Source organism: Pristis pectinata, chromosome 24 (assembly GCF_009764475.1).
Source record: "Pristis pectinata isolate sPriPec2 chromosome 24, sPriPec2.1.pri, whole genome shotgun sequence".
Taxonomy (NCBI): Eukaryota; Metazoa; Chordata; class Chondrichthyes; order Rhinopristiformes; family Pristidae; genus Pristis; species Pristis pectinata.
In genome coordinates, this window is record NC_067428.1 from 2,017,289 (window position 1) to 2,042,040 (window position 24,752).

Sequence of the window (24,752 nt, forward strand, 5' to 3'; positions counted from 1 at the left end):
AACCCAACTGGTCCATGCTGACCAGGATGCCCATCCAAGCTAGTCACATTTGCCTGCCTTAGGCACATATCCACTAAACCTTTCCCTGTCCAAATGCCTTTTAAATGTTGTTCATTTCCCTCCAACAACCACATCCTCTGGCAGCTTGTTCCATATACAGAGCACCCTCTGCATAAAGTTGCCCCTCCGGCTCCTATTAAATCTCTCCCCTCTCACCCTAAACCTATACCCTCTAGTTGTTGATTCCCAACCCTGGGCAAGACTCTGTGAATTCCCCCTATCTACTCATGATTTTCTGCACCTCTATAACAACCATAGAACCATAGAACAATACAGTACAATACAGGCCCTTCGGCCCACCATGTTGTGCCGACCTTCAAACCACGCCTAAGACTATCTAACCCCTTCCTCCCACATATCCCTCTATCTTAAATTCCTCCATATGCTTATCTAACAATCTCTTGAACTTGTCCAATGTATCAGCCTCCATCACCACCCCAGGCAGCGCATTCCATGCACCAACCACTCTCTGGGTGAAAAACCTCCCTCTGATATCTCCCTTGAACTTCCCACCCATTATCTTAAAGCCATGCCCTCTTGTATTAACCATTGGTGCCCTGGGAAAGAGGCGCTGGCTGTCCACTCTGTCTATTCCTCTCAATATCTTGTATACCTCTATCATGTCTCCCCTCATCCTCCTTCTCTCCAATGAGTAAAGCTCTAGCTCCTTTAGTCTCTCCTCATAATCCATACTCTCTAATCCAGGCAGCATCCTGGTAAATCTCCTCTGCACCCTTTCCAACACCTCCACATCCTTCTTATAATGACGCTACCAGAACTGGACACAGTACTCTAAGTGTGGTCTAGCCAGAGTTTTGTAAAGCTACATCATTACTTTGCAGCCCTTAAACTCGATGCCCCGACTTATGAAAGCTAACACCCCATAAGCTTTCCTAACTACCCTATCCACCTGCGAGGCAACTTTCAGTGATCTGTGGATATGAACCCCCAGATCACCCCTCATCCTCCTATGCTCCAATGAGAAAAGTCCTTGCCTGATCCACCATGCTCTATAACGCTCTTAAGTTCTGGCAACATATTTATAAATCTCCTCTGCATCCTTTGCAGAATAATGGCATCTTTCCTCTAGCATAGTGACCAAAACTTAAACACAATATTCTGAATGTGGCCTCACCAATATATTGTACAACTGTCTATACTCAATGCCCTGACTGATAAATCCCCAGCCTGTCTGCCTGCGACATTACTTTCAGAGAACCATGTACTTGTACTCCTCGGTCCCTCAACAACACTCCCCAGCACCCTACCGTTCACTGAGTGTTCTACCCTGATTTATTTTCCCAAAATGCAACACCTCTCACTTGTTGGAATTAAACTTCATTTGCCATTCCTCGGCCCAGCTGATCGAGATCCCTCAGTAAATCCCAATAACCACCTTCACCGTCAAGGACACCTTTTGTGTCATCTTCAAACTTTCTAACCAGGCCTTGTACATTCTCATTTGTTTTTAAGCATGTAAGAAAATACCATCATTTGTGGCAATGTGGGTTGTTGCCATGGAGACATTTATGACACATGCTCAGTTTCCTACCTTCTAGAACCACAGTGTAAATGAAACCCTGTCCTGTAAGCAATGACAGTTCATCCTGCTTCTGGCTGCCATTCCCTCTGATGGGGAAACAAGGGGCAACGTTCAAATCGGCATCAGGCTCTCCACAGATGCAATCAGGAGGCACAGACGGCAGTGGTCACTGATCCTTCCGTGTGTGAAATGATCGCCGGGATCTGGCGGGGGGCCACTGGTGGAGTGGTGTACGGGACCTCTCCTGCCCACCTGAGGGGGCAGTACAGGCCTTGGTTTAACAACACGTCTGGAAGCAGAACCTCCGACACTGAAGGTCCCTCCGTTCTACACGGGACTGCTGGCCTGCGTTACGTTTCAGTCCCTGGAGAATCTGACTCTTGAAATAAAAGGCCAGCCAAAAGTAATTGAAAGTAAATGATTGATTAGCAACAAAGATCAGAAGCCAAGGTAAAGATAATAACAGTTTATAGGAAAACAGCAACTTGGAGCCATCAAAGGGTTGCAGTGAAACCAATTGTCCCTGGGACAAAGTTTATCAACAGATAGCACAGCTTATTGGAATTGGATTATTATGGTCACTTGTACCAAAGTACAGTGAAAAACTCGTCTTGCATACCGTTCGTACAGATCAATTCATTACACAGTGCATTGAGGTAGTACAGGGTAAAAACAATAACAGAATACAGAGTAAAGTGTCACAGCTACAGGGAAGTGCATTGCAGGTAGACAATAAGGTGCAAGGTCAAACAAGGTAGATCGTGAGGTCAAGACCCTGTCAGACTTTACAAATGCACAAACAAGACACAGCGGAGAGAAATGAAAGACACAAGAACTGTGGTGCAGGAGGAGCTGTGGGGAACCTGTGGTGGAGGGAGAGGGTGTGCAGGTTACTGTTGGAGTGCCAGTTACGGCTGCTTTGTTCTGACTGGTGGCAAGCTGCTCTCATCCAAACGAGTGGAGAGTTTCCCATCCCAGCCCTGACTCCTCCCTTGTAGGTGGTGGAACGGCCTTGGGCTGTTGGCTGCAGATACCCAGCCCCTGACCGGCTCTTGAACAATGGCATTTATATGAATGGTCCAGTTCAGTTGGGGCTGGGATGATTGACCTCTAACAACCACGACCATCTTCCTCTATGACTGGTGTGACTGCAACCATTGGAGTGCTTGATGCCCAGTAACTTTAGTTTTACTGAGCATGAGGCCACGCTCAACAAGTGCTGCCTGGTTGTCAAAGGCCGTTCCTCTCGCTTTGTCTCCGGAGTTCAACTCTTTAGTCCATGTTAGGACCAAGGCTGTGATGAGGACTGGGGTTGAGTGGTCCTGGTGATACCCAGACGGGGGATCAGTTCACGGATTATTGGTGATGGCAGTGTTGATGGTAGTTTCCATCACTTGGCTGAAAATTGAGATTCTGGGCACTGATAGTGATCAGGCCAGTGCACACCTCAGCAATGTTCCACATTGTTAGGTGAACGTCAGCTCTATAGCTCCGCTGGAAGAGTTTGTCTCCAGTCACGGCTGGTTCTCCGATATCTGGTCTCACAGCCCCTGCTGTATCATCAGCTGAATCATTGTATCATGTGCAGTGAATCAAAGTGGCCGAGACCATCAAGCGAGGTGGTGGTGAGTCCTTCAGCATACCTCGGTTTCACCGTCAGCGGGACCTTCCCCGAGCTGCTCCTCCCGTTGGCTGTTCCATCACCACACACAACTGACCTGCCGCCTTAGCTGTGTCTATTCCAGGATATTTTGGCTGTTGACTGGGCACCAAGTCCTATGCTGTGTCTTGGCCGGATGTTTAAATCTTTTTTTAAAAGTTATTTACAGCGTGGTAACAGGCCCTTTTGGCCCAACGAGTCCACGCCACCCATTTTAAACCCATATTAACCTACCCGTACGTCTTTAGAATGTGGGAGGAAACCAGAGCACCCGGAGGAAACCCACACAGACACGGGAGAACGTACAAACTCCTTACAGACAGCGTCGGGAATCGAACCCCGATCGCTGGTGCTGTAATAGCGTCGCGCTAACTGCTACGCTGCCGTGCTGCCCCTGTTTTGCCACTGGTACTGCTCAGCCTTCCTATGGTCCTCATGAAACCAGAATTTGTCCCGGCAAACAGCAGTGGTAGAGTGAATGTAAGAACAAGAAACAGAAGCAGGGGAAACCATTCGGCCCCTCATTCCTGCTCCACCATTCTATCACATCATGGCTGATCTTTGTCCTCAGCTCCATTCTCTGCACTAACCCCATCTCGATTATGTACTCAATCACAGCTCCTCCCACCCTGTCTCTTGCAAGGATGCGATTCCTATTTCTCAATTTCTCTGCATCCGCCGCATCTGCTCCCGTGACGAGGCTTTCCACTCCAGGACATCCCAGATGTCCAACTTCTTTTCTAACCGGGGCTTCCCCCCACCCCACCCCAACTGTGGTCGAGAGAGCTCGCACCCGTATCTCTGCCATTTCCCGCACCACCGCTCTCACCCCCACCCCTCCCAGACCCAACAGGGATAGGGTCCCCCTTGTCCTCACATTTCATCCCACCAGCCTATGTATCCAACACATCATTCTCCACCACTTCCGCCATCTCCAACAGGACCCCACCACCAAGCGTATCTTCCCCTCCCCCCCTTTCTGCCTTTCACAGGGTTTCCTCTCTCTGTGACTCCTCAGTTCACTCCTCCCCACCCACCCATCCCGCTCCCACCCCGGGAACTTCCCACTGCTCCCGCCATAGGTGCAACACCTGCCCCTACACCACCTCCATCATCTCCGTCCAGGGACCCAAACAGTCCTCTCAGGTGAGGCAGAGATTCACCTGCACCTCCCTTAATATCATCTACTGCATTCGGTGCTCCAAGTGTGGCCTCCTCTACATTGGTGAGACCAAACGCAGACCATTTCGCAGAACACCCGCACTCCGTCCGTAACCGCGATCTGCATCTCCCTGTTGCCGGCCACTTCAACTCCCCCTCCCACACTATCACTGATATGTCAGTCCTCGGCCTCCTCCGCTGCTGGGAGAATTCCAAGCGCAAACTGGAGGAACAGCACCTCATTTTCCATCTGGGAACCTTGCAGCCGAACAACATGAACAATGAATTCTCCCACTTTAAGTAATCCCTTTAACCCCCTTCCCCACACCCAACCCCCCCCCCACCACCACCAGGCCTCTTCTCCTCTTCCCTTTCCCAGCCTCTCTCATTTTTCTACCCCTTTTTTCCCTCCTTACCTTTGCCCCATCCCCTGGAGGATCTGCTCGCCCCTCCTCCCCCACACCTGCCTATCACTATCTCTCACCTGCATCTACCTATCACCACCCCGTGCCCACCCCACCTCCCCTCCTTTGTCCACCTATCACTGCTCTGCTTCTCCCTCCTATATATCGGGCTTCCCCTTTTCCTATCTTCAGTCCTGAAGAAGGGTCCTGACCCAAAACGTTGACCGCCTGCTTTTCCCCACGGATGCTGCCTGGCCTGCTGAGTTCCTCCAGCTTCATCATGTTTTACATCCAGATTCCAGCATCTGCAGTACTTTATTTCTCCACTAACCCCATATCCCTTGATTCCTTTAACATCGATAAATCTTGAACAGACATTGCAGCTGAACCTCTGCATCCCCCGTGTGGAGAATTCCACAAATTCACCACCCTCTGGGTGAAGACACTTCTTCTCCTGGCTCGAATGTTCAGCTCCTTATTTTGAGACTGTGACCCCTGGTTTCAGACACCCAGACAGGAGAGACATCACTGGGATGATGCGTGGGATGGAGCGTTTCGGTTACGCGGAGAGGCTGGGTCTGTTCTCCCTGGAGCGGAGGGAGTGAGGAGGGGACGTGACTGAGGTGTGTGAAGTAATGAGGAACACAGAGAGGGCAGACTGCAGGAAACTATTTCTCATATTAGAGGTAGATAAAACTAGATTTAGGGTAAGGGGGAAGAGATTTAGAGGGGATCTGAGGGGGACCTTTGTCACCCAGAGAGTGGTGAGTATCTGGAACACACTGCCGGAGAGAGTGGTGGAGGCAGAGTCACTCACAGTCGTCTAGATGAGCACTTGAATCACTTAGGTACAGAGGGCTGTGGACCGAGGGCTGGGAGCTGGGCTCAGTCAGGAAGGGTAGCCACTGATCTTCCAATCCAGTGTGCCGTTGTCAGGATTCTCAATGCGATCTCCTCTACACTGGAGAAACCAAACACAGACTGGGTGATGGCTTTGTGGATCTCCTGCCTCCCGTTTGCAGGGGTGACCCTGAGGTGCATCTGGTTGGATTGGGGTGTGTGGGGATTGCCTGGAATTGGTCAGGGTAGTTTGGTGAGAATAAGCGGGGTTTGGTGCTGGTACTAGTGGTTGGAACGGGGTTTGGAGCAGTTGGGGTCGTAAAATGGGTTTGGAATGGGTGGGGTAATTTGTAGTGGGGGAGGTTGGTCTGAGTCAGAGGTTTGTTTTGATTGGGCATGAGTCGTTTGCAGTGGGTGAAACCGGTTTGGAACGGATTTGGTGTGGGTGTCAGGTGTGGGGGAGGATTGTTTGCGGTGAGCAGGTGTAGCTTGTTATGGGTCGGCAGGCGGTCGGGTTGGTACGGGTGATGGGCAGGGGGTCAGGTTTGGCGTGTGAATGGTGGAGGAGGGGGAGAGCGGGGCGGAGATGCTGCAGTGGGAAGTGGTGACCGAGCTTCCAGCGGGTCGGAGTCGATTGCGGTGGCTCGGAGGAGTTGCGATCTGCCTGCATGAGTCAAACTTAGAGCGGGGTGGGGGGGGGGGGGGCGGGGATCGGAGTGTGTTGGCGAGGGCTGCAGTGGTCAGCGTGGAGCGGGTTAACGTGGCCGGTGGGGGTAACAATGTTTGCAGACTTATACTTGACCCGGGACCCGACCGGCCCTGTCCCAGCTGGGAACCGGTTGGAAGTGTGTGGTTGCCGAGAGACGAGCCCCGATCTCACCAATCAGGCCGCTCTCCGGTTATTTAAAGGCTGTGTTTGTGTATCCAGTGTCAGTGATCGGCGGAGGCTCTCCCTCACTCTCACCGAGCCGGCCGGCCGGCGCACCCCGTCCCCAGTCCCGGCCCGGGACTCGCCGCTCGCAGGGGCTCGCCATGTACTGCCCGCCTCTCCCCCTCCCCCTGCCCCTGGTCCTCCCTCTGCTCCTCGGTTCCACACTCCTGCCCGGCTTTGTGGAGACAGGAGACGCCGCAGGTGGGTGGGCGAGAAAGTGGTCGGAGTGTGGAGGGGGGGGGGGGGGGGAGGTCGGAGAAAGTGGGGAGGGGGAGGGAGAGGAGGAGGAGAAGGGGGAGGGGGAGGGAGAGGAGGAGGGGAGGGAATGGGGGAGCAGGGGGGAGAGGAGGGTGTGAATCGAGTGGCAAGGTGGGGGGACGGGCAGGTGTGTGAGTGGGGGTCCGGTGTGGGTGGACGTGCAGTTCCCGGGCCGGTTACGGGAGCTCGGTGTGAGGGCTCCGTTCACGGGGGGAGTTGGGGTAGAGGCCGGCACTCGGGGTCCCGGTGAGAAGTTGTCACTGTTCCCACACGGCTGCGGTCGGGCCGGGCCCGACTGTGGACTCCGGTGGCGCCCGGGGCCGCGGATCGGATCCTTTGTTGATCGGCGACTGAGCAGCGACACAAAGAGCGGGGCTGGCAGGTCCCGGGGGGCCGGGGTGGCTCACGGGTCCGGGGCAGGGGTTCGGGGTCCAGGGCTGGGGGCTGGGGTCTGGGGCACGGGTCCGTCACTGGGGTCCGGGGCAGGGGTCCAGGGTCCGGGGCAGTGGTCGGAGGCTGGGGTCTGGGGCAGGGGTCCGTGGTCCGGGGCTGGCGTCCGGAGCAGGGGTCCATGGTGCGGGGCTGGTGTCCGGGGCAGGGGTCCAGGGTCCGGGGCTGGAGTCCGGTGCAGGCGTCCGTGGTCCGTGTCTGGGGTCCAGGGCTGGGGTCCGTCGTCCGGGGCTGGTTTCCAGTGCAGGTGTCTGTGGTCCGGGGCTGGCGTCCGCGGGGCTGGAGTCCGGGGCTGGCGTCCGCAGGGCTGGTGTCTGGGGCAGGGGTCCGGGGCATGGGTCCATCACTGGGGTCCAGGGTCCGGGGCTGGGGTCCGGAAACGGGTCCGGGACGGGGGTCCAGGGTCCTGGGCAGTGGTCCAGTGTCCAGAAACAGGGGTCCGTGGCTGGGGTCCGTGTCCGGGGCTGGGGTCCGGAGCTGGGGTCGGGTCTAGGGTCTGGAAGCAGGGTTCCGGGGCAGAGGTCGGGGCAGTGGTCTGGAAACAGGGGTCCGGGGCTGGGGTCCGTCACAGGGTTCTGGGGCTGGGGGCTGGGGTCTGGGGCAGGGGTCCGGGGCTGGGGTCTGTGTCTGGGGCTGGGGTCCGGGGTCCGGGGCTGGGGTCTGGGACAGGGGTCCGGGCCCTGAGGCAGGGTTCCAGGGCTGGTGTCCTGGGCAGGCGTCAGGGGCTGGGGTCCAGTGTCCAGGGCAGGGGTCTGGGACCGGGGTCCGGGGACCTGGGCAGGGGTCTGGGGTGGAGGTCTGGGGCAGGGGTCCAGAGTCCAGGGCACGGGTCCATCACTGGGGTCTGGGTCTGGGGTCCGGGGCTGGGGTCTGGAAACAGGATTCCAGGGCAAGGGTTAGGGGCACTGGTCCGGAAACGGGGGTCTGAGGTCTGGGGTCCATGGCAGGGTTCTGGTCTGGGGGCTGGGGTCTGCGGCTGTGGTCCGTGGTCAGGGGCAGGGGTCCAGGGCTGGCATCCCTGTCCGGGGCTGGGGTCCGTTGTCTGGGGCAGGGGTCCAGGGCTGGGGTCCGGGGTCCAGGACTGGTGTCTCGGGCTGGGGTCCAGGTTCCAGGGCTGGGGTCTGGGGCTTGGGTCTGGGGCAGGGGCAGGGGTGCGGGGCTGGGGGCTGCTCTCACAGTCCAGGTGCATCACCAAATACCAGGAATGTGGGATTTCTGGAAAAGTTGAGACACAGAGCATTAACTGTGGGAGACAAGGTCAGAGACGACCGATCCATTGGGGAGTGGCACCCCCCTGGGAGTTGGTGGGTCAGTGTCGGTGGGTGGTGGGGTTGTTGGGGTGGGGGTCCCTGGATCCACCGGCCCTGGGTCTCCTCCCCCCAGACCCATTGTTGTTCTGGAATGTAACGCCCTGAACTGGACAGTAGTGGAGGCCAGTCCCCCAGCCCCCAGAGCCCAGGCTCTTTGTGGATTGTGGCCGTGTCCCCCCATGTGTCAGGGGTGGGGGTAGTCTAGGACCTTGGTTCTGTTGTGTGATGGCTGTAACTTGAACTGTTTCTCCTTGGATCTGGAGATCAGCTCCCCTCCCGCGACAGGTCCTGCTGGAGGTGAGGTCGACTTCACAGCGAGAAACCTTCGGAAAGGGGCAGACTCAGGCCTGGTCTGACACTGGGCTTTGCTGCAGTTGGTCCTGCTGCAGACCCGCTGGTTTGTGTCATGGCTTGCGTGAAATGGTGGGCTGCCAAGTTTGAGGTGTTCCATGGTCACTGCCGACGCAGGGAGTCAGAGCAGAGGCTTGGGGAGGGCCAGGGGTCTGTCCGCTGTGGCTGGTGCTGACCCCTGCCTTTCACTTGGGATTGTCTCACAGTGAACATCATGCCCACTGTGTCTCTGATGGACAGAATCCACACTGGGATTTGGGGAAAGGGATTCCAGGGAGAAGGTGGTTGAGATGACTTCCCCTGTGACAGGCAGCAGGGAGACCCCTCTGTAGTTACCACAGTCGGACGTCTCCCTTCTTCATGATGCATCCTTGAAGTCCCTGGTCTCTCCTCCTCTTCCCAGCTGGGAGTGATGAGGCTGTGGTTTGTGACTCAAGTGTTCGGACTTCAGCAGAGATACGGTCTGCTACGGGTGTTGTTGTACTTGAGTTGGGGTATGCCAGCCGTGTATGCCAACCTTTGCTGCTCCTTGTCAGTCTGTCTGGACCCAACAGGCTGCTGTGGGATGGGCACTGGCGCCAAAGACAGAGATGTGGTTGAGGAGGCCTTTGCAGGGTCCCTTCCACCACCTTCGATTGCGATCATGGCTCACTGGGTTGCAGTTATCACTGCCACCCTGTACGCTTCCGAGACCCAGACAACCTGCAGCAGACATCTCGAGCACTGAAAAGACATCACCGACACCGTCTCTGTACCATACCCCGACCTCACTGAAGGGAGATTGTGTGGGGGAATCAACTCAAATTCTATCGGAGAGGTGCAGGGTCTGGAGGACATTGACTGGTGTGTTTGGAGGTGTCTGCTCTGTGTTATGGTGGTAGCTGGAGTATGTTGGGGATTTTAGAGTCACAGAGTCATACAATTACGGACCCTTGGCCCAACCTTTTAGCCCACCTACGCTAATCTCACGGCCCACATTAGGACTGTGTCTTTCTGTGCCTTGTCTATTCAAGTGACTGTCTATTTCTCTCTTAAACTCAGCGACTGTATATAATTCCACTGCTATTCTGGAGGCACATTCGAGTATCAACCACTTGATTAAGTGGTTAAAACAACCACGTGTTTAAAACAAAACTGTCTGTTTTAAACAAAACTGTTTGTCTTAAACCCTCCCATCCCCTTTAAAACTCTTTCCTCTCACCTTAAACCCACACCCTCTTGTCCGTGACACCCCTACCCTGGGGAAAAGATTCTGACTACCTACCCTATCTATGCCTCTTGTGATTTTATCTACCTCTACCAGCTCACCCAGGGAAAACACATCCAAACTATCCAATCTCTCCCCATAACTAAAGTCCTCCAATCCAGGCACCATCCTGGTGAATCGCCTCTGCACCCTCTCCAGTGCAACTGCATCCTTCTGGTGTGGTGACCAGAGTGCTTGCAGTACTCCAAGTGCAGTTTAAACAATATTTTGTAAAGTTGCAACATAACCTCCAAACTTTTATGCAGACACAAGAGAATGCAGATGCTGGAATCTCCAGCAACAAACAATCTGCTGGAAGAACTCAGTGGGTCGAGCAGCATCTGTTGGGGGGGAAAGGAATTGTTGTCAAAAGGACTCTTGATGCAGGGTTTTGACCCAAAATGCCGACAATTCCTTTCCTCGCACAGATGCTGTTTGACCTGCTGAGTTCTCCAGCAGATTGCATGTTATCCCAACTTTTATATTCCATGCCTCGAACTAAGAAAGCAAGCATGCCGTGTGCCTTCTTCACCGCCCGACCTTCCTGTGCATCACTTTGAGGGAACGATGGACTTGAGCCCCAAGGCTCTGCTGGTGCTCTGTGCTAGGGAATGTCGATCATTCACTGTACATCTTCCCAAAATGCATCACCTTGCACTTGTCAGAATTAAATTCCATCTGCTGATGATCTGCTCGGCTTCCCATCTGATCTATATCCTGCTGTTGCCTTGGGCAACCTTCCTCGCTATCCACAACACCACCAACTTTCATGTTCAGAGGTACAGATTCAGTTGTGATGAATTTGCAGTGTATGGAGGCTCAAGCTGTGTGTTATGAGGGTGTTGAGGTATCAGCAAGTGTGTTCCGACAGTGCAGCGAATGCTCGCACTTATGCTCGGTGTGTTGAGACTACGGTATGTGGAGTTACAGGTCACCAATGGTGCAGTGTCTGGAGCTATCAGATCAGTGTGTTATGATGATGCATTTTGTGGTTTTGACTCTATTATGGGATATAGACCATACGTGTGGAGTGTAAAACAGTGTGCTACGGTGCTGGTGATGGAGGTGTGGGCTCACTGTGTTATGGAGCACTGCGTCTGGAGGTTTAGATAGCGTATTATGAGGGCGTAGGTACATGAACGTGTTCAACAAAGTAATGAGGGTAGAGTGCGTGGTGGAACTGACCAGTTTGTTATGGGGTGTCTCATGTGGCGATAACAGATTTGTGCTGTGGAGGACAATGTGTCACCTTAGCACAATGTTGGTGTAGTGTCCAGAGGTGTTCGCTCAGTGTATTATGATTTGCAGTGTACGTGGGCTGGATTGGTATGGAATGATGTTGCTGTGATCACAGTGTTACATTGCAGGTTATGAATGTACCAAGTGTGTTATGATGGTGTAGTGTATGGTTATGTGGATTAATGTGTTTTGGTGCTTTACAAAAGGGATCATCTGTGTCATTAGTGTGTGGTATATGGGGAGTCAATGTGCTTTAATGATGCTGTGTGTGGCGGTATCAACAATGGGTTATGGGAGTGTTTGTTTGGAGAGATTGGCAGTCTATTATAAAGGTGCTGTGTACAGAGTTCTCCACTGGACTATTGTGGCGGTGGCATCTCTGGAGGGGTTGACTTGGTGTGGATTTGGATTCTGCATATGGAGATACTGACTGTGTTTTATGACGGTGCAGGTTTGTGTATGCATTTGGTGGGAGTGCTGACCAGTGGGCTATGGGGGTGCGGTATGTGGCGATGTTGATAAGTGTGTTATAAGGTGGGCAGTGGAAAAGCTTCCAGGATGTGCTGAAAGCCTCCTAAAAGAAATGAGACACACACCCCCCCACCCACCCACCCACCCCTCCACCGAACCTGTGGCCCACGGCTGCTCAAAGTGCAAAAGTGAGAACCTGGGCTCCGCGCAGCCAGACACCATAGATCTGCATAAGCAGCGGAAGGAGGGTTACCACCTCGCAGACCACCCACCCACCTGCTCCGTCAGGCACCCTCTGTGGAAGGGTCTGTGGGTCCCTCAATGGCCTCAGCAACCACCTCAAAACCAACATCTGGAGTGGGAACAAGCCACCTTCAGTCCCACAGGACCACCTGAGAGGAAGACACGATAGCGTGCAGTGTATGAAGGTATTAGCCGGTGTGTTATGTAGATGCCATGTTTGCAGGTATTGATCAACTTGTTACAAGGAGTATTTATGAGGGTCCAGTCCATGGAGCAGTGAGCTGTGTGTTCTGAGGCTTCAACATGTGGCTCGTTGACCATTGTAGGTGGTAACATATTGGTGTGAATGGGCTGGCTGTGAAAGGAAGCAGAAGGCATATGTGGGTCTTTTTCCGGTATGAGTTGTGTGTCTCAGGCACTGGGTTTTACAATTTATATGAATGATTTGGATGAAGGAATTTTGATGGCATGGGTAGGGAAGTAGTTTGTGAAGAGGACAAAGGGATCCAGATAGATTCAGCGGGTGAGTAATGACCTGGCAAATTGAGTGGAATGTGGGAAATGTGAAATTTGTCCATTTTAACAAGTAATCTAAATGATGGGAGGTTGCAGAGAGCCCAGTGCGTGACTTGCAAAAGCTTGTGTGCAAGCACACACCAGAAAACTAAGGGCATGTTATTGTTATTCTTGGAGGAATTGAAGACAAAAGTTGGGAGGTTGTGCTTCAGTTGTACAGTATAGGGCGTTGGCGAGACCACACGTGAAGTACTTTGGACAGCATCGGCCTCCTTATCTGAGGGATGATTGAATGCATTGGAAGAAGTTCAGAGGCTTACTGGATTGATATCTGGAGTGGGCGGGTTGTCTCATGAGGAGAGTTTGGGCAGGCTGGGCTTGTATTGGCTGGGTTCAGAAGAATGAGGAGGAATTTTATTAAAACACATGATATCTTGAGGGGTCTTGACAGGGTGGTGCAGAGAGGGTATTTCCTCTTGTGGGAGAATATAGAACAAGGGGGTTACTGCTTTTAACAATAAAGGGGTTGATAATTTAAGGTGGGGATGGGTTGAAATAATTTTCTGTGGGTTGTTAAATTCAATAACTCCTCAAAGGGCTATGGAAGCAGAGTCTTTGTATATCTCTAAGGCAGAGGTAGATAGATACTTGATTAACAAGGGAGTGAAGGGTTACAGTGGTAGACTGTGGCATTGAGGTTACAATCGGATTGGCTGAGATCTTCTAAAATGGTGGAGGGGCCTACTCTGAATTCGTACGTTGATCTGAATTGGCTGAGCCACTGAGCCTCCAAGGCCCTCTTGAGCAGTGACTACCAAACATCCGTGTGATTGAAGCTTCTTTAATCCTGAATAGCCGTTCATTGGGATGAGTCCGTGATCTGTTTCCTGACAACTACACTGGGGAAATCATCGACTTCACGTGTACCCTCTCAAAACCTGTAAAACAAAACATGAGATTGCGTCTCATTTCCCTACGCTCCAGTAAGAGTGTAGTAGGTGCAGTCTGCGTGTGCTCTCCATCTCATCGGCCAGTCTGGTAAACCCTTGCTTTCACCTGACTTTCACTAGGCTGTCTTGTTTGGGTACAGAAATGAGCCGCATACACTATCCCAGATGTCGTCCCAACAGGACTCTATGCAATTTGAGTAAGGCATGCCTACTTTACTGCAATACAAATCAATGTTTCATTTGCCTTCCCAATGACTTGCATTACCTGTATTTTAACGTACCTGAGCACCACCATCTCTAGCCTTTCGTCATTTAAAGGTATTTTGCATTTCTGTGTTTCCACCAAAGTGGATAATCTCATTTTTTTTCCCACATCCACAGTAAACCTCCGATAACCTGATATCCCATTATTTGGGTGGTTCGTTATTTGGCTCCCACATTAGTTCAGAGTGTGAGCCAGGGGTCCAGAGTGCAGGTCAGGAGTGCTGCCGGGACCAGGGTCGTGACTTCGGGCCTGGTGTTCAGCCAGAGCCAGGGTCAGGAGCGCTGGGGTCGGGAATGTGGGTAGGTTGCTGCGAGCCAGGGTCTTTGAATGTTTGTAAGGCAGAGATGGATAGATCCTTGCTGAGCAGTGGGGTTGTTGGGGGAGATGGGAGTGTGAAGTTGGGGTTATAACCAGATCTGCAGTGATCTTCTTAAATGGCAGAATTGCCTTGAGGGGCCGAGGGGCCTCCTCCTGATCCTAGTTCATGTGTTATGAGGGAGCAGTGTATAAAAGTATCAGCCATGTGTTTAAGGTACCCAGTGCATGGAGGGGTCAATGGTGCGTTATCACATGTGGTGGTGACTGCTCGGTGTACCGTGAGGGTGGGGCTGCTCTACCCACTAGTGCACTTTCCAGCAGGGATTTGTCTCTCTGCTCCAATGGTGTGATAAACCCCCTCTTATGGGGGTGCTGTAAAGGACCCATTTGGCCCATCTCCATGCTGGTTCTCTACCACAGCAACTTATCAGTTGCACCCACCAGTTCTTTCTGAGGCTCGTGAATATGGAGATATTCAGTGGTCTGTTGTAACGGTGCAACCCCCAGAGGTATCTGATCACCGTGTACAGGGGGTGCTGTGTCTGAAGGTATCGACTCCCTTTGCTCTGATGCTGCTGTTGGACAGAGTTGTTGGCGAACATGTTACAGAGTGTGCAGGGCAGTTCCTCTGTTTGAAGGTACGTGCAATATTTGAATGTACTGAGTCATTGCCTTTGGACAGCATTGAACATGGATGTAAGGGTTAATTGGATGGAGGAGATTTGGTCTTGGGACCATCCCCATGGAAGGGTCTGCCTGGGATCCAGCCACCTTTGATGAACTCTGTTGGGTGTTGATTTAAGCCTTCCCTTGGGTCCCAACCTGTGTCCTTCATGCTCGCCTTTCCACGGGGTGTTAGTGCAATGGCATCCGTCAGAGCTGGCCATGTGTTTGCTGCAGGCTTCTCTGAGGATATTTAGCTAACCTTATTCCTCCACCCTTGCCCCCAGAAGGTGCCCTTGAGCTCCAGACCAACGACATTGAAGATCTGGACCATATTAAAACCCGTTTCTCGCTGCGAAGTCTCTCGGCACCGTCAGAGGATGAGTGTTACATCGTCGCCGGCAACACCGATTCTCTGGCCAAGTGCAGCTTCAACACTAGCAGCAAGACTTTCTTCATCATCCATGGGTGGAGTGTGAGTGCTTTACACTGAGTGTGGACAGCCCGTGTTATCCGAAGCTAGTGCAGCACTAAACGTCTCCAAGGCCCCGTCACACCAGGGTAGATTAGGGGGCAATCTCACCGGGGGAAGGGGTGCTAAGATGGGGAGAAATGATTTCTTGCAGTGACAGAGTGCAGAACGATAACCAGCATCACCTCACACCATCACACAGCAACGTGAGCGAGCGTCGTCCAAAAACATTTCACACCAGGTCACAGACCCTCAGGAAACTGAGCAAACGGGTAATCCGCAGGGTTTGGCGGGAGGGAGGAGGCACCGGGATGCAGAGGGTCCGGCAATGTAGCACCTGGGGCCGGTGTGGAAGGCGCAGTCACCGGTGATGAAGATAAATCCACCGGGGATGCGTGAGCTTGGATCTGGGGCCCTGATCCGAAAATCTAAACATGGCGGCTGGGTGATGCCTGGAGCCATTTCTTGCTGTGAAGGTCAGTGGGTCTCAAATGGGCAAGTGTGGGATTCAACCACAAATTTCAAGGAGATGCTGAGGGACTTTGGTTGGACTGGAGTAATCATGGGATTGAACCAAGGGGTGAAGAGAGGGAGAATGCAGTGGTGTGGGCAGAACAGCCCCCTATGTCCCCAGGGTCCCGACTATCACACATACTTCAGCAGCCACAAGGTTGCTCTGAGCTCTGATTATTTCGCCTGGAAGCTGAGAGATATGCTCTTTTATCACTGCTTTCAAGAACACCACACCATGTTTTACAGGGTTGAAGTATTTAGAAGTGTGGTCCACATTGTGCTGGGGGAAACCAGACAGTCCATTAGTGGACAACATTCTCGTAAACACCAGCACTCCTTGTGGTGGTTGAGGCACTGGTTTTGGCCATGACACGGTGGTGGGGGGGGTGGGTGTGCGCGGTAAGTCTCGGCCCCGGTGGGAACTCTGACAGTGCAGCTCCCCTTCAGTCCTGCACCGAGTGTCAGACCTGGTACTTGGGTTTCTGCACTGGGACTGAAGACCCATCTTCGGACTCCGAGGCAACTCCCTGAGCTGAGGAGGGGTGGGGATTTCCTTCAGGGTGATTCCAAACCACAACATCCCCAGTCCAATGTTTCGCAAACACTCCGGAAAATTCCCCTTGGGAGCTTGAAAACGAGAAGCATCCTGGGTTCTGGCCATAATGTCGCTTGGAATGGATCAGTTCTGACAAAAGTCAGGTTACGGTACATGAGGAGGGTACGAGGTGTAGGAGGAGGGGTTGGACTGAGGAAGGCTGGAGAAAGGGAAGTTGGAGGAAGGGTCACTGAGGGAGGGGTCACTGAGTGAGGAGGGAGGGTCACTGAGGGAGGGGTCAGTGAGTGAGGAGGGAGGGTCACTGAGGGAGTGTAGAGGGAGGGTCACAGTGAGGAGAGCGGGAGGGACATATGAGTTGGGGAAGGGTAGAGGGAGGGTCACTGAGGGAGGGGAGATGAGCTGGTTCAGAGACGCTGGACCCAGTGAGGAGGACGAAGACCCCAGGGTGGGGAGTCTGCCTGCCACCTCCGTCCGGAAGACGCCCTCAGGCAGAGTCTGACTGCTGACTTGTACATTTTCAGGTGAGTGGGATGTTTGAGACCTGGATTGAAAAGATGGTCGTCGCTCTGTACCGGAGTGAGCCTGACGCTAACATCCTCGTTGTGGATTGGCTCAATCGCGCTCACCAGCATTATCCAATCGCAGCCCAGAATACTCGGCTGGTTGGCCAAGACATCGCCAAGCTCATCAACTGGTTGGAGGTGAGAAGTTGAAATGCCGGCTGTTGCCAAGGAAACCTTCCTCATGAACTCTTTTTAAACCAGTGACATTCTTTTGGGCTTCTTATAGAAACGAGAGCGAACTCCAGCTAGCAAGATGCACCTGATTGGATACAGCCTGGGTGCCCACGTGGCTGGCTTTGCAGGGAGTCGTGTCACCAACAAACTCGGCAGGATTACAGGTAATCCCGCAGGAACAGTCCCGTCCTTTCATTGGTGGAGACCGGGAAAAAACTGTGGAAATTTCCTCAGAGAGGAACATTGATAACGTGGCTCGACGTTGGCAGAGAGACAAACAGCAGAGGGCCACACTGAATGGTCGCTTGTCAGGCAGGAGTTAGTGGCGATCCCAGGGAGCGGTGTCAGGGCCTTTGCTACTGACCTGGGCTTGGAGGGCAAACCAAACCTGGCAGCACGGTGAGCTGCGCAGGGGGCCCTGATAGACTGCGGTAGGATACAGACAGGCCAGTGGAGTCACAGAAGCCCGGCAGCTGAAGTTTGGCACAGACAAATACAGTTTGGTAGCAAGAATGAGGAGAGATGACATAGAATAAAGGATCAGTTCTCAAAGGAGCGAGGGGCCTGGGCTATTGTGTGCACAAACCGCAAGGCCGGTGGAGAACGCAGTCAGGAAGACAATGCTGGGACTTGTCAATAGAGGAACAGAGTGTAAATGCAGGGAGGTCATGCTGAACCTTTATAGAACACTGGTCCCGCCTCAGTTACTGTCAAAGACCACTGAACTGCTTTCAAATGTCCGATGGTCAGATAGAACATCGAACACAGAACTTCGAACAGTACAGCACAGGAACAGGCCCTTCAGCCCACCGTGTCTGTGCCAAACATGTTGCCAAATTAAACTAAACCTAACTGCCTGTCCATGATCCACATCTCTCCATTCCCTGCATATTCGTGTGTCAATCTGAATGCCTATTAATCATCATCATCATGTGTGCTTCTACCACCGCCCCTGGCAGCGTGTTCCCGGCACCCACCACTCTCTGTGTAGGCAAAAACTTACCCCACACATCTCCTTTAAACTTTCACCCTCTCACCTTAAAGCTACGCCCTCTAGTATTTGACATTTCTATCTTGGGAAAAAGAGTCCAACTGTCTACCCTATCTCTGCCTCTCATAATTATATAAACCTTTATCAAGTCTTCCCTCAGCCTCCGATGCTCCAGAGAAACCAGTCCAACCTCTTCTTATAGCTAATACTCTCCAATCCAGGCAGCATCCTGGTGAACCTCTTCTGCACCCTCTCCAAAGCCCCCCACATCCTTCCTGTAACGGGGCGCCCAGGACTGCCATGATACTCCAACTGTGCCCTAACCAAAGTTTTGTACAGCTCTAACGTGTTTAAAAACAATGAAAGAGTTAAAATATTATTCAATATTTTTTTAAATTGAATAATTTACCTGTAACACTCAAGTGATACAAGTTAATTAAAAATATTGATACTAAATAACTTAAAGAAAAGCAGACCTCTTGCCTGCATGTATCTTTCCGATCCCATTCAATTGGATAAGGCCACACACATGCAGCAGCCAGTCCTGCCATTCACTGAGGGTGGAGCATAATGTGCCCCTGGCCCCTCTACACTGGGATAAAGACTCTATCTCCCCTATCTAGACACCTCAATTTTAGATGCCGCTATCAGGTCTCCCCTGAGTCTCCGCAGCCCCAGAGAAAGCAATTCAAGTTTGTCCAACCTCTCTTTATAGCTAATACTCTCTAATCCAGGCAGCATCCTGGTGAACCTACACCTTCCCCTGACCCTGACCCTATGGTACCCGACCATCCCCCCCACCGACCATGACCCTGTGGTCCCGACCTTCCCCTTGACCCTCTGGTACCTGGCCCCCCTGATCCTGTGGTCCCGACCTTCCCCCTGGCCCTGACCCTGTGGTACTTGACCTTCCCCTGACCCTGTGGTACCTGACCTTCCCCCCTGACCCTGTGGTACCCGACCTTCCCCCTGACCCTGAGCCCTGTGGTACCTGACCTTCCCCCTGACCCTGTGGTACCTGACCTTCCCCCTGACCCTGAGCCCTGTGGTACCTGACCTTCCCCCCTGACCCTGTGGTACCTGACCTTCCCCCTGACCCTGAGCCCTGTGGTACCTGACCTTCCCCCTGACCCTGAGCCCTGTGGTACCTGACCTTCCCCCCTGACCCTGTGGTACCTGACCTTCCCCCTGACCCTGAGCCCTGTGGTACCTGACCTTCCCCCTGTTTCAGGCTGCCAGGCGTGCGATTATTTAATCTCCCTTCGCTCCCTGTAAACAACAGGACCACACTTGGTGCCTTCTGCCTCTCTGACACCTTGTCCCAACCAGCACTGGAAACAGATGGTCAGATTCTGTATCCTCCCCCATTGTTGTGAGGATTGACCCCAAAATACTTAAACATTTACAAGTCCCCTGCCCACAAACATTTACGTTATCAGAGCAGGGTCCATTTTGTGTGGGCCTAGGGATTTATTGACTTTCAAAGATCATGTTTAATTTGTTCCTGTCCTATACCTCTGGGCATTCTGCGTGCTGGAGATCTGGGTTTCTGACACACGGCTCCTCCGTTTGGGCCTTGCCCCCCTGTGTGGACCCGGACATTCGGGGGCTGTGTGTTTGGGTCCTGCCCCCTTGTGTGGACCTGGACATTCAGGGGCAGTGTGTTTGGGTCCTGCCCCCCATGTGGACCCAGACATTCGGGGCTGTGCGTTTGGGCCTTGCCCCTCCCTGTGTGCACCCGGACATTCGGGGGCTGTGTGTTTCAGAATCCCACCTCCTCACAGTTGAAACACACTGGTCTGGGGATTTGATCACACCTTAACATGGAACACAACACTTCACTGACCATTTTCAGGCCAAATCAGGACATTCCAATGGGACGTCCTGGCCTTGAGACCCCGACGTGATCCGTGTGTCTGGGGTAGATAGGATGGTAACATTCCTTGTGGAGTGTTGGGGCAGAATGTGAACTGTTGGATTGGGCTGCCTGTGGAAGCTGTTCTTTCTTGAAGTACAGTTCTCTTTGCCACAATCCCTGGGTCTGCGGTGAGCTTTGTTTAAGATTATTTCTGAGCTACTTACAGCCGATCTATAAATGCTTTGTTATGATAACAACCTTTGACCCAGAAATACTTGGTGTTTACCATTGTATTACCATAAACTGACGCCCTGTAATATTTGTTGAAAAGTTTTGATTTCAACATTCATTATAACAGAGTCGCAGTCCAAGTGTTCCAATAAGTTCACATGTATCAATCTAAACTATAGAAACTGTTGTGTTTTGGCATAAAATGGGACAGTTTCCTCCAGTAACATTCTAAGTATCTGCTGCGGTGTGGTGTGTGGCATGGAGAGTTGGCAGCCACCCTGCCCTCAGTGCTCACTGATTACTGCAGTCTGCCACTGCTGGTGACCTTGTTCTGCAGAGCGAGCCCTGAACACACCGATAGCTCAGCAACAGTGTCAGTCTCCTGACCTCTCCTTGGCTGATGCCTCTTCCTGTACCAGGGACCCTTTCAGTTCAGGACCCAGGCCCCGTAAACTCTCTGACAGCTGGAGCTTCCCACCTATTTCCTTGTTGCTGTTGTGGTTGGGGGTCTCAAGAAGTGGCCTGGTTTAATCTTCTAATGGCCTCTTGTTGTCCTTCCTCTCTTCTGCCTGTGCCCTGTGGTACAGCCGTGGTGCGGTGGTACACTCTACACCCACCCTGTGGTACAGCTGTGGTGTGGTGGTACACTGTATGCCTGTGGTACAGCTGTGGTGTGATGGTACATTGTACACCTGTACTGTGGTACAGCTGTGGTGTGGTGGTGCATTGTACGCCCGCCCTGTGGTACAGCTGTGGTGCGGTGGTACACCGTATGCCTGTGGTACAGCCGTGGTGCGGTGGTACATTGTACACCTGTACTATGGTACAGCTGTGGTGCGGTGGTACACTGTATGCCTGTGGTACAGTTGTGGTGTGGTGGTACATTGTACACCTGTACTATGGTACAGCCGTGGTGCGGTGGTACACTGTACGCCTGTGGTACAGTTGTGGTGTGGTGGTACATTGTACACCTGTACTATGGTACAGCCGTGGTGCGGTGGTACACTGTATGCCTGTGGTACAGCCGTGGTGCGGTGGTACACTGTCCCTTCGCCAAGTGGTTCAGCCACCACACTGGGATGGGGAGTGATTCAGCTTTTCCTGTTGTGTGTTCCCTGTGTTACACTGCTCCTTCTGCCTGCTGACTCCCACAGGGTTTGTATTCATTGCCCCACTTCTTTGCTTCTGTTGGGATTTTGTCAGTTAACAAGTCATCAGCTCAGGATGTGGACAGTTCCTGAGGCCCACACTTCACCAGGCCAATTGTCTCCACAAACACCCCCTCCATCCTGCATCCTGTAGCCCCACACTGAGCCAATGAATCCCTCAGATCCCTTTACAGCCAACAACTTCAAGCCAGCATGTGTCCAGCATCAAACAATCTGCTGGAGGAACTCAGCGGGTCGAGCGGCGTGTGTGGGAGGGCAGGACTCGTCGATGTTTCAGGTTGAAACCCTGCAGCAGGACTGAGTGGAGAGGTGAGACGGTCAGTATAAAGGGGAGAAGGGGAAACGATGAGAAAGAAGTCTGAGGTTGTTGCTGGACTCAGGAAGGGGTCCAAGGTGGATTGGTGGACTCCTGTCTCACCACAAGCCCCTTCTCTTCTTATACGGGCCATTTCACCTCTCCACTCTCAATCCTAATGCAAGGTTCAGACCTGAAACGTCGACAATTCCTTCCCCACCACCCCCTCCCAACAGATCCTGCTCCACCCGCTGAGTTCCTCCAGCAGATCATGTGTTGCTTCAGATTCCAGCATCTGCAGTCTTCTGTGTCTCTGTGTGTTGAATGTCTCCCTGTTCGCTGAACATCAGCTGACAACCTTGAACCCCTCCACTGTCTGACTGTGGAGGGCCACAGTAATTCTCAAAGGCTCAGAATCTCATTGGTAGTCCCGATTCTTTGGAAGGTCTGATGACCAGTTGGTTAATTTCCCTTTCTCTCTCAATGGAGAAAACACTCCTCCTTCCACTCCCTCACTGCCTGGGCAGATCCATGCCTCCGGGTCCCTCGCCCACCCTCCAACACTGGGCCAGCGGTGAACCATGCAATGGAAGGAGCCTGGAGCCTGGAGGCAGTGCCTCATGGAGATGTTCCTCCAGCTTGGAAAGCCGGTACCTGATCCCTCGGCCACTGGGCTCCCTCGCAGCAGCTGAATCTACAACTGAGTCATGTTGCAAGTTTCAGACATGGCTGGTTCCTTCATCTTGGCAATGCTTTGCTCTGACACTTGTGTTGCCATGAGTTGGCACTAGATGGCAGGCATCTCCAATAGAGTCATGGAGCAATGCAGCACGCATACAGGCCCTTCGGCCCAACCAGTCCATGCCGACCACGGTGCCCACACGGCTAGTCCCAATTTCCTGCATTCAGCCCATATCCCTCCAAGCTCTGCCCCTCCATGTACCTATCCAAGTGCTTCTTAAATGATCCTGTTCTACCTGCCTCACCCACTTCCTCTGGCAGCTTGTTCCATGCACTCACCACCCTCGGTGTGAAAAAGTTGCCCCTCAGGTCCCTTTTAAATCTTTCCCCTCTCATCCTCAACCTACGCCCCCTAGTCTTGGACTCCCCTACCCTGGGGAAAAGGCTGTTACTGTCCACCTTATCTCTGCCTCTCATAATTTTAAACACTTCTATAAGGTCGCCCCTCATTCTCTTATGTTCCAAGGAATAAAGACCCAGCCTGGCCAACCTCTCCCTGTAACCCAGGCCCTCGAGTCCTGGCAACATCCTTGTAAATCTTCCCTGCCCTCTTTCCAGTTTAACCACGTCTTTCCTATAACAGGGTGACCAAACTGTACACAGTGCTCCGAGTGTGGCCTCACCAACGACTTGTACAACTGCAACATAACGTCCCAGCTCCTGTACTCAGTGCCCTGACTGATGAAGGCCAGCGTGCTAGACACCTGTCTCACCACCCTGTCTACCCGTGACGGTGTCCTGGTACAGTGTCACTGGGCATTTCTGGGGGGGTGGGGGTGGGGGGTGTTGGTAACTGCAGTGAGGAACAACCTCCCCCACCCTCCTACCCTGCCCACCCCTGACATCAGAGTTATTGCTCACTCCCCACTGCCCCCTTCCCCAGCACAGGCTGTGACCTCGCCTCTCAATGCTGCTTACACTGACCCCAAACTGCCTGACGTCCATTCTCCAGCTGCACGGCTGAGGCTCCTGATCCCAGCCTCTGGAGGCACAGTTTACAGCTCGACAAGCAGACCAGCTGTATCAGCCATTGGTGAGACCACGCCTGGAGTTCCGTGTGCAGTCCTGGTTGTCTAGCTGTAGGAAGGATGGCATTAAGCTGGAAAGATGCAGGAACGTTTCACAAGGACGTTACCGGAACTGAGGGCTTCAGTTATAAGGAGAGACCAGATGGGCCGGGACTGTTTCCCTGGAGCAAAGGAGGCTGAGGGATGACCTTATAGAGGTTTATAAAATCCTGAGGGGTGTAGATATGGTGGACGGTCAGTCTTTTTCTTAGAGTGGGGGAGTTAGAGATAATTGGACAGGTCCATGGATGGGAAAGGTTTAGAGGGACAGGGGCCAAATGCAGTTAAATGGGACTGGCTCAGGTAGACATCTTGGTTGGCACAGACATGTTGGGCTGAAGGGCCTGTTTCCATGCTGTATATTTCACCCAACAGCCGGCAATGGGTGGTCACACAGAGCTCAGGTGAGCTGGTGGAGCGAGGATTCTGTGCTGTGACACAGCCTGTTCTGAGCCCTCACCTCTGTCCTTGAACCTTCTGACCTGCTGTCTAACTGCTCTCACTGATACCCCTCCTCCCTACAAACCACCCAGACTGTCCCCCTCCAGCTGGGTTAAACAGGTTGTCTTGAGTGCACCACCCCCCACCGACCCCAGTGACCCTCAGTCCCAGAGTGGGGCAGGGTAACTGAACCCTCCTCCAGGACCTGGTGATGGACGGTGGGGATGTGTGGGCTGGGACGGTTTGTCGGATGGCCAACAGTGGACGTGGAACCCAGACCCAACGGCACTGGACAATAAACAGACTGCCCTCTCCTCCCTGGGACTGAGCTCGGGGATGGGGGTGAGACCACCGCTGTTGTTGGGGGGGATGATGGATTGCAGAGCAATGTTGTCCGGGTGGGGGGGAGAGCAAGAATTGGACACCAGGTGGTGAGTGGGGTTGGGGGCAGTGCAAGGTCAGTGGGGGGATTGGGGTCTCCTGGGGACCGGAGATTTGTGGGGGGTCGTTGGCTGGGGATGGGGTCGTTGGCTGGGGATGGGGTCGTGGCTGGGGATGGGTGTGGGATGGGGGTGTTGGCTGGGGATGGGGTGTGGGATGGGAGTGTTGGCTGGGGATGGGGTCGTTGGCTGGGGATGGGGGTGTTGTTTGGGGATGGGGTGTGGGATGGGGGTGTTGGCTGGGGATGGGGTGTGGGATGGGGGCGACGGCTGGGGATGGGGCGTCGGCTGGGGATGGGGGGGTTGTTTGGGGATGGGGTGTGGGATGGGGGTGTTGGCTGGGGATGGGGGTGTTGGATGGG

The 24,752-nt window shown here is 53.2% G+C and overlaps 1 protein-coding gene and 1 long non-coding RNA gene across 7 annotated transcripts in view; one reads left to right on the plus strand and one right to left on the minus strand.

Moving 5' to 3' along the window:
* LOC127582547 (lipoprotein lipase-like) overlaps window positions 1–24,752 on the plus strand; it is a 140,591-nt gene that overhangs the window by 93,169 nt on the left and 22,670 nt on the right. The window contains exons 1-4 of one of the 4 annotated variants that reach the window (XM_052037892.1): window positions 6,380–6,800; window positions 15,167–15,354; window positions 16,942–17,121; window positions 17,210–17,321. In XM_052037892.1, coding sequence (XP_051893852.1) covers window positions 6,701–6,800; window positions 15,167–15,354; window positions 16,942–17,121; window positions 17,210–17,321 — 580 coding nt within the window. In that variant the 5' untranslated portion in view covers window positions 6,380–6,700. Of the gene's footprint in view, window positions 1–6,379; window positions 6,801–12,215; window positions 12,353–15,166; window positions 15,355–16,941; window positions 17,122–17,209; window positions 17,322–24,752 lie in introns of those variants that run through there. The other 3 variants (XM_052037894.1, XM_052037895.1, XM_052037896.1) reach the window with 3 other exon arrangements.
* The window catches only part of LOC127582549 (uncharacterized), a 118,113-nt gene that overhangs the window by 68,327 nt on the left and 25,034 nt on the right, over window positions 1–24,752 (minus strand). The gene's annotated exons all lie outside the window — the stretch shown is intronic.